Raw genomic sequence first — 9,358 nt, 5'->3', positions numbered from 1 at the left:
TGGTTGTGAGCCACCATGTGGTTGCTGGGATTTGAACTCTGGACCTTCGGAAGAGCAGTCGGGTGCTCTTACCCACTGAGCCATCTCACCAGCACGAGAGTCAGTTTTTAAGCCTTGATAAGAGGCCAGCCTGGTCTACAGAGTGAGTTCCAGGATAGCCAGGGCTACACAATGAAAAACTCTGGATCGTGCCTCAGAACAACTAATGAGAGAGACAGACAGACAGACAGAGACAGAGACACAGAAACAGAGAGAGAGAGACAGAGATACAGAGACAGAGATGCTTCATTAGAAGAAAGGGAGGAACCTTTGATACACAGTACCCAAGATGCCAAAGGGCAGCATATCTATGGGGGACCCCATTCCTGTGTACTGAAACAGACATAAAGGATACTCTTTCATAGCAGCAAGAGACTCTTAGGCCTTTTGGAAAGCTAGCACACAGGGTCCTGTAAGGAGGTCCCTTCCTGGCAGCACACTCTGTGCTGCAGTCAGGACTCTCACTAGTACAGTTGAAGCTGCCTGCAGCTTTTGATCTTTTCAGAGAGACCCATGCACTGTGGTTCTTATAATGCACAGGAAGTGCAGACATGTGGGCTACTGAGGCACACAGCACAGAGCCGAGATCAAAATGGCTTAAAATGGGCATTTGGGGTCTGCAGAGGCAGCTCAGTGTGCCCAGGCTGCTCTTCTAGAGGACCTGAATTTCAATTCTTTGTACCCCTGTTCCCGGGCTCATGACCACCTGTACCCTTAGCCTCAAGGCATCTAATGCCCTCTGCTGGCCCCCACAGGTGCATGCATGTGCACGCACAGACACAAATGTAAAACCGATAAAAAACAAATCCTTAAAAAAAAAAAGCTCCATGGAACCAACCAACTAACTAACCCTCTTCCTTTTCAAGATTTAACACCTCGGGCTGGAGAGGTGGCTCAGTGGTTAAGAGCACTGACTGCTCTTCCAGAGGTCCTGAGTTCAAATCCCAGAAACTACATGGTGGCTTACAACTGCCTATAATTCCAGTTCCAGGGGATCTGACACCTTCACACAGACACATATGCAGTTAAAACATGAATGCACATGAAATAAGAATAAATTATTAAAAAAAAATTAACACCTCAAAAATTTAACACCTTGAAAAAAGCATCAGTTTTTAAAATAAATCTGTTTAGTTTTTTTTTAAGATTTATTTTCGTATTCATTTATTACTATATGTAAGTACACTGTCTTCAGACACTCCAGAAGAAGGAGTCGGATCTCATTATGGGTGGTTGTGAGCCACCATGTGGTTGCTGGGATTTGAACTCAGGACCTCTTAACCACTGAACTATCTCTCCAGACCCAGTTTTTTTTGTTTTTTTTTTTTTAAACTTAAACATCATCTTTTACTGGCGCCAGCCACATTCAGTGAGACAATCTGAAATCTTGACAGTGTTTAAAATGTATTCTTCCCAAAATCACTTTTCTACCATCTCAGATAAAAATGAATCTCTCCCGGCATCCTTGCAGTGGATTACCCAGGAAATCCATGATACTGCCCATGGCTCTGACCTAGTCTCAGGCACACAAGGGTTTAGCAGGGGTAAAGCCTGGGGAGACAGATTCATCCTCATTTATTTAAATGATCAGGACCTGAAAAATAAGCTATTAACATCTATTGTAAGAAAAATAACCCTTAAGGGTCAGGCCAGGCTACTTTAATTTTTTTTTTTTTTTTTTTTTGAGACAGGGTTTCTCTGTGTAGTCCTGGCTGTCCTGGCACTCACTTTGTAGACCAGGCTGGCCCTGAACTCAGAAATCCGCCTGCCTCTGCCTCCCGAGTGCTGGGATTAAAGGCGTGCGCCATCATGCCTGGTGACCAGTGCTTTTTCTTAATGGTGGGAAGCCTTATGTACTGAATGCGAACACTAAAGGGGCTCAGAACTAACGGAGTGCCCTATTCCGTTAGTGGCTAAGACAGCCTGCTGAAGACCACTTTGCACACCCCCAACTCTCCTTCACGTAGACGAGCCTCCTAAGCGTGACCCCACCAAAGCTTCCCATTTCCTCTGCCAGGAATGACCCATGGATTATCCATAAATTATACAGATATTGTCACAAAAATTACAAACATGATCAATTATCTTGAATTAAGGAAATCAGTCAAACTGTGCACTGTAACTGCTGAGGGGGAAGAGAAGCGTTTCCGCTGATTGTGACAAGATATTCTGGGTGATTCATTTCATTCTGAAGTTTTCCAATTCGGTTATGGGAGGCAAAGAAAATATACTTGCCGTAGCCTGGTAATAACGACAAACGTGTGCCGCAGAGGAGACCACCATCTTAATAGTTACCCTATACACAAAATATAAATCAAATGCTGAACCTGCTAGACAGGAAGTTTAACATAGCTAAGTAACCTCAATATATCCTGTGGCTGCTCCGTGAGTGGAAGTTAATTAGTGTCATCGCAGTGCTATGACCATCTCCAGTTACAGGCTGAAACAATGGTCCTCAACCTGCAGGGGGTCACCTAAGAGCATCAGTGGACACGAATATTTACATTACAACTGATAACAGTAGCAAAATTAGTTATGGAGGAGGAATGAAAATGTCACGGTTGGGGGCTACCACAATGTGAGGAACTGCAATAAAGGGTCACAGCATGAGGAAGGTTGAGAGCCAATGGCATAAAATGCACAGCTCAAAAGCATGAACACCCCCCCTTGATAAAATGGTGCCTATCATAGCATATAACCAAACATGTACTCCTTTTTTTGCTTGTTTGAGGCAGCATCTCAGTATCTTGGGCTAGACTCAAACTTGCTATGTAGCTAAGGATAGCCTTGATCTGCTGATCTTCCTGCCTCTACCTCTCGGAAGCTGGGAGCACAGTGTATGCTACCACACTAAGCTTGATCGAGCTTTTGCACAGAGCTTAAGAACTTGTGCCTAGCTCAGATACATACAGACTTTCCCTAAGCTTTTATCTAAACATGCCATGCTTCAGTTCTTACTTTATTTTACATGGATGAGTGTTTACATGCATGGATGTATGTGCACTGTGTGTGCACAGTGCCCTCAGAGGTGAGTAGAGGGCAGCAGACACCCTGGAATGGGAGCTACAGACTGCTGTAAGCTGTCATGGTGCCAAGAGACAACCTGGGTCCTCTACAAGCACAACAACTGCTCTCCTCTGAGCCGTCTCTCCAGCCTCTTGAGTTCCTTTGTATTTTTTTTTTTTAATGTGAGGCAGAAGTGTAAACTCAACCTCTTTTTTTTTCCCACATACTGAGTTTCCCCAGCATCTTTCTTTTTTTTTTTTTAAATAGAATTTTTTTAAAGATTTATTTATTTATTATATGTAGGTACACTGTAGCTGTCTTTCAGACACACCAGAAGAAGGAGTCAGATCTCGTTACAGATGGTTATGAGCCACCATGTGGTTGCTGGGATTTGAACTCCGGACCTTTGGAAGAGCAGTTGGGTGCTCTTACCCACTGAGCCATCTCACCAGCCCCCCAGCATCTTTCAGTGAAATAATTCTCTTCCCTCTCTGAAGGAAGATTTACCTTGGCATACTTGCTCATAAATGAATCAAGTGTTAACGTCTAGTTCTTCAGTTCTGTATCACTGATCTATATGCCAAAACTATACTTTTTCTTTTAAGACAATGTCTTCCACTGTATCGCAGGCTGGCATCTAAGGTGTAGAACCCTTCCTGCTTCAGCCGCCCGTGTGCTAGCATCACAGGCATAAGGCACAGGAGAGGGCTTACAATACCAGCTTTCACGAAGAATGCTCAGGCTTCCTGCTTTGTCCATCTAAGCTTGCTCTGGTACTTGGATATTCAAACGACAAAACAAAACAAAACAAAAACCAAACAAACAAAACCAACTGTTTCATCAATGCCAACTGCCCCGTTAGTGTAAAACCCAGATGCGTAGGGAGACAGCTCCCCAGAAGGGTATAGGATAGTTTACAGAGTCCTGGGACTTGGCTTGCAAACCCCTCTGTTGAAGAGCTATATGCCGAAGTGGTTTGGACTGAACAACACAGGAGTCTGAACTGGAGGAGTCAGAGCTAAAGCAACACTGCCCATGTGCGTGTGGTTGTTGCTTTTCTTGAGACAGGCAGCATCTTGCTATGTCTTGTGATTGTCTCACTTTAGCCTCCTAAATGATGGGATTATATGTGGTGTGTGGCTCGTGTTAAGTAATTATGGAAGCTTAGGCATAAGAATAGAACGGGGATCCATGATATCGTTCTCTCACGTCTTGCACATCTGAACTCCTAGAAGTTGTCCTGACCTCTACATTCACCATATTCCTTTCCCATAGATAAGCAAAACTGTCGTAAAAAGAAAATTAAAGAAAACAAATCAGATAGAGGCTGGAAAGATGGTTAAGAACACTGACTGCTCTTTCAGAGGACTGAGGTTCGATTCCCAGCAACCACACAGCAGCTCACAACTGTCTGTAACTGAAAGATCTAACACCTCACACAGGGATTCATGTAGGAAAAAGACCAATGTGCAGAAGATAAAGATAAACAAGTAATGCGAAAGTGCAGCATCAAGACGGGGCATTATGGTTTTTTGTTTTGTTTTGTTTGTTTACTTTTTTCTTCCTTCCCCCACCTTCCCTTTCGCTCTGGCCTCACTCTATTTGGTTCTCATTAAGGATGGCTGTGAGCCACCATGTGGTTGCTGGAATTTGAACTCAGAACCTCTGGAAGAGCAGTCAGTGCTCTAAACTGCTGAGCCATCTCTCCAGCCCCTTGTTTACTTTTTCTAAACCTAAGGATTTACCGCATGAAGCAGGTGTTGTGGCACACACCTCTACATCAGGAACCTGGGAGGCAGAAGCAGACAGATCAGGAGTTCAAGAGCTGTCTTGGTTATACAGTGAGTTTGGGATATGAGATTATCTAAAAAAAGCAACACAAGCAAAAATCATTCATGATATGGCTTGAAATAATCTATTAATGAGACCAACAGACTCAACCCTGTAACGTACTTACCAGTAGTTGCCCCACTCGATCATCGTTCCTGGCTGAAAGGGAATTTAGATGTTGGTTAGTTGTATCAAAAAATCATAGAACAGGAACAAAACTATGTCTGTGCTGTGTTCTTGTGCTGTGACTTAATATTTTATGGTGTCATATGAATAGATAACCTATGTACAGCGCAAGGGGAAGCCATCCTCAGTGGTGATTAAACCACTGTTAGTCCATCTCTAGTCTCTGAAGGACCTCTCTCCATCTTCCCCAGCACAAAGATCATTATTAGGCCACTCTTTAATGCTACTGGAGGCTGGGGAGGATGACCAGTGTGCACAGGAGGAAGGTGGTCAATCAACACAATTAACCATGGTTTCTATCCTAAGTACAATTAGAGGCTACCCGGAAAGACAAGGCTGTATCTAGGTCATTCATTTTTACATTTTTATTCAGTTCTTTTTTGTTGTTGTTTTGAGAAAGGATTTCTCTGGATAGCCATGGCTGGCTGGAACTTGCTCTATAGACCAGGGTGGCTTTGAACTCAGAGAGATTCGGCACTCTAGGGCAGCTGCTATCTATTGTGCCTGGCTCTGCACGGGATGTTTTTCTTCTTGCCTGGAGCTGGGGGTGCAATGTGGCTCAGAACAGTGTTTGCCTGTATAGACCGGGTGTGGCAGGGCTCACCGTGAGCCCAGGGTCCAGAAGGCAGGAGGAGGAGGAGGATCTGCTATAGCAGAGACTTCAAGCACTACGGTTGGGGGAATACCCAGGGGCCCCACCTGTTCAGAGGAGAAGGGGAGGAGGGATGGGGGAAATATTGTGGGAGGGGGTGATGGGAGGGGACAATGGATATAAAAAAATTAAATTAAAAAAAAAAGTGCCGGGTGTGGTGGTGTACGCCTTTAATCCCAGCACTCAGGAGGCAGAGGCAGGTGGATTTCTGAGTTTGAGGCCACCCTGGTCTACAAAGTGAGTTCCAGGACAGCCAGGCTATAAAGAGAAACCCTGTCTTGAAAAACCCAAAAAAAAAAAAAAAAGTTATTTGGAAAAACATCAAGTAATAAACATTATACATAATGACTTAAATACAAGAGAACTTAACAGAAGAGAAGGGATAGGAAAGAGGAAAAAAAGTAAAAAAAGACTTGATGGGGTGTGGGGCTGGGGAGCTGGGAACAAGTCAGATCAAAATACAAGGTGGACGTGGTGGTAATGCCTGTAACGCCAACACTCAGGGAGGGAGGAGCTCAAGTTCAAGGACAGCATGGGCTACCAGAGACCCTGTTTCCAATCATTGCCACTGCCCCCTCAAAAATAAACGTAAGACTCCAAACACATAACAAAATGCTCACTTCCATTTTCCTGTCTGCATCAGGAAGCAGGGAAGGACAGCCAGCGTGCACCTGTCTGCTACTTACTCGGAGTTGGTAGGACCTGAGTTCGTATATATTGGGGCCCGGTCTCGGCACCGGCTCATTCCAGAAGCTGAACTCCAGCAGCAGCTGGTTCTTCCTGGAGAGAAGCATGTCGCTTCTGGCCTTTCGGAAATTTACAAATTCCTTTGGGTGGAAGAAAATATGCTCATGAAATCTTCAGATACTTACATGAAGATATGCTTTAATAACATCAACATACCACAAGATATAGTTATATTATAGACAGGGTTTCTCTGGGTAGCCCTGGCTGTCCTGGAACTCTCTGTAGACCAGGCTGGCCTCCAACGTGTGTGCCACCATGCCCAGCTTCCATCTTAGTTTTGAATCTACTGCATGGAAATAACAAATTCCTAACCAATGAATTAACTTCCTAATGTATACCAGCTTTTTTGCTTGTTTGTAAAGATTTGTTTTATTTCTGTGTATGAATGTTCTGCCTGTCTGCATGTATATGTACCGCATATGCCTGACACCCATGAAGGTCAGAAGAGGGCATAAGATCCCCTGGAGATCTTATACCTGGAGTTACGATGGCCGTGAGCTGATATGTTAGTGTGGGAACCAAACCTTGGTCTTCAACAAGAACAACACGCACTTTAAACCACTAGGCAGGGTCTGATTCCCAGCGCCACAGAAGCCAGGTATGGAGGTGCACACTTACGGTCCCAGGGTTTGGGAGGCAGGGGAATCAGGAGCTCACGGCCATCCCTGGGTACATAAGGAATTTGAGGCTAGTCTGAGCTAGACGAGACCATTTCAAATAAACAACAAACAAGCAAAAATTCAAAAAGAAAACAGTGAGTGAGTGGTTGGGTTGCTAATGTTATCCAGGGCTGTGTCTACCACGCAGCTTAGCCAGTGTCAAAGCAGTGTCTCCTCAGTTGCAATGTGGTGTCATGGAGGAACTGTGATTTTGATGGTATTAAAACGGGCAATCTCATGCTTATATACAACTTTAAGAGTTCATACAATGAAATTTCTACTGTGAAGGCTGAATGGCTTAATTACAAAAGCTAATAACAGTGTTGTCATGAGGTTCTGTGTGAATACACATTAGACTGCACAAGCGCATGCGTGTATTTTTCAAGTATACACACATTTATTTTTCAAAGTTGTTACCTGGTTTTCTTTGAGTTTATTCATGACCTCCGTGAGGGCTGGATAGCCTCCTTCATACCTCCAGAGGTGGACTGAAATGGATTTTAAAAGACAGAAAACATTTAGTGTCAAGGAACTCTTCCCTTGACACTATAGGTGCATGCTATGTGAACACAGTAGCACACTGTAGTGTGCCTTGTATCCATCACATGAACACAGTTCAACATTGTACTGAGCCTTGGATCCACCACATGAACATGGTAAAATATTATAGTGTGCCTCGTATCTGCCCTCGAGTTATCTTATGTTTCCATAACAGATTCGGGCATTTTTTAAAGAAGTCCTTTTACAGCTAGTGACTGAAGAAACCAGTCATTTGATCCACCAAAGCAGAATGAGACTCGAGAAGGATTGCAAAAACAAGCATTCACTGACCAGACCATTCAATGAAAGGACTGCAGAGCTACGTGAGGAAGAGCTAGCCATCCCAAAGACTTCTGCTTCCTACCTGCTTGATCCTGCTCGCCATACCACGTGTTCCACGTCCCCACCAGGGTACAAGGGTACTGCTTGCCTTCATGGATCTTTGGTAACACTTCTTGACTTAAAGAGAAGAGACAGCAGCGCCGATTAAACAGGGGAGCCATTTCCCCGAAAGCATCATCTGGAATGCAAACCACTGACTACCTGTTCTGCCAACTGCCTCTATAACATACGTGGTTTGAATTTGAGTGTTTTATCTGCATGTATATCTGTGTACCATGAGTGTGCCTGGTACCCACAGACGCCAGAAGAGAGCATCCGATCTCGTGGAACTAGAGTTATGAATGGTTGTAAACCATCGTGTAGGCTCTGGGACTTGAACCTGAGTCTTCTGGAAGAGCAACGAGTACCCAAAGCCACTGAGCCATCTCGCCAGCCCTCCACAGCAGATTTAGAAGATGACATCCATCCGGAACTGAAGGGTCAGCCACATTCTGCTGTGTATCAGCCCCCAACTTATCAACAGCTTAGGCTTTAACCCCGGGTTATCTGCAAGAGTTACAAGCAACTCCTGCACACTGATAGAGGTGTTTACAAAGGACCAAAGGTCCCAGGCTCCAGGAGCTCCGGCTCCACTGTTTGCTATTTTAGGAGAAAGAACAAAGCTATTTAGGAATGCGATGTTTGCAACAGTTAGGTTCTGCTGCTTCCCATAAAGAATGAAAGTCAGGAATTACACACAAGGCCATGGAAGAGATAGATCAGAGCGTGGGGAGAGGCATTCAAGGCAGAGGGGAGCACTAGGCAACTCAGCAGGGCAAGGCACTGGGAGCAGGATGGGGGGGGGGGACCTCCAGACACCGTGTGATCTAAGAGTGGGTGAATCAAAACAAAACACACATGTGAAGCAACAACTCGACTCAGCCAGCTCGGGTGTCTCAGAGGTCTCACGATGAACACACCAACCGATTCAGGACCACCAGGAACGGGACTGGTGCCTGAGCCTTGACAAGTCATGGCCACGCATGTCTTTTAACAGGCATCATATCTGAGCTTAACTCCACAGTAACCTTCCTTTGGTGTAGGCATGGTCTCATGTAGCTGATACGGACCTTAAACTGGGGACTGATTCTTCTTAGGTACTAGCGTCTGCCTCTATGCCTGGCTATACAGAACATTAGCACTAGATCCCGTCTTAAAAACAAAACGAAAGAAAAAAGGAAAGAAAAAAGAAATGCTACTTGTTTAGTGTATCTGCTGACAACACACTGTGATTACCGGAGGATGGTGACAAGTGCTACACATTGTTGTTTAGTGGTTTTTCTTTTGTTTTGTTTTTTGATTTTTTTTTTTTTTTTTT

At 44.5% G+C, this 9,358-nt stretch overlaps 1 protein-coding gene across 1 annotated transcript in view; it reads right to left on the bottom strand.

Moving 5' to 3' along the window:
* Positions 1-9,358, bottom strand: part of Nipsnap2 (nipsnap homolog 2) — a 38,546-nt gene that overhangs the window by 6,151 nt on the left and 23,037 nt on the right. The window contains exons 4-7 of the mRNA XM_021162400.2: positions 8,024-8,118; positions 7,537-7,607; positions 6,400-6,540; positions 5,003-5,034 (exon numbers count right to left, since the gene is read on the bottom strand). Of these exons, the coding sequence (XP_021018059.1) occupies positions 5,003-5,034; positions 6,400-6,540; positions 7,537-7,607; positions 8,024-8,118 (339 nt within the window). The remainder of the gene's footprint in view (positions 1-5,002; positions 5,035-6,399; positions 6,541-7,536; positions 7,608-8,023; positions 8,119-9,358) is intronic.

Source organism: Mus caroli, chromosome 5, assembly GCF_900094665.2.
Source record: "Mus caroli chromosome 5, CAROLI_EIJ_v1.1, whole genome shotgun sequence".
Lineage (NCBI taxonomy): Eukaryota > Metazoa > Chordata > Mammalia > Rodentia > Muridae > Mus > Mus caroli.
This window is presented reverse-complemented; position numbering and strand designations above follow the sequence as displayed.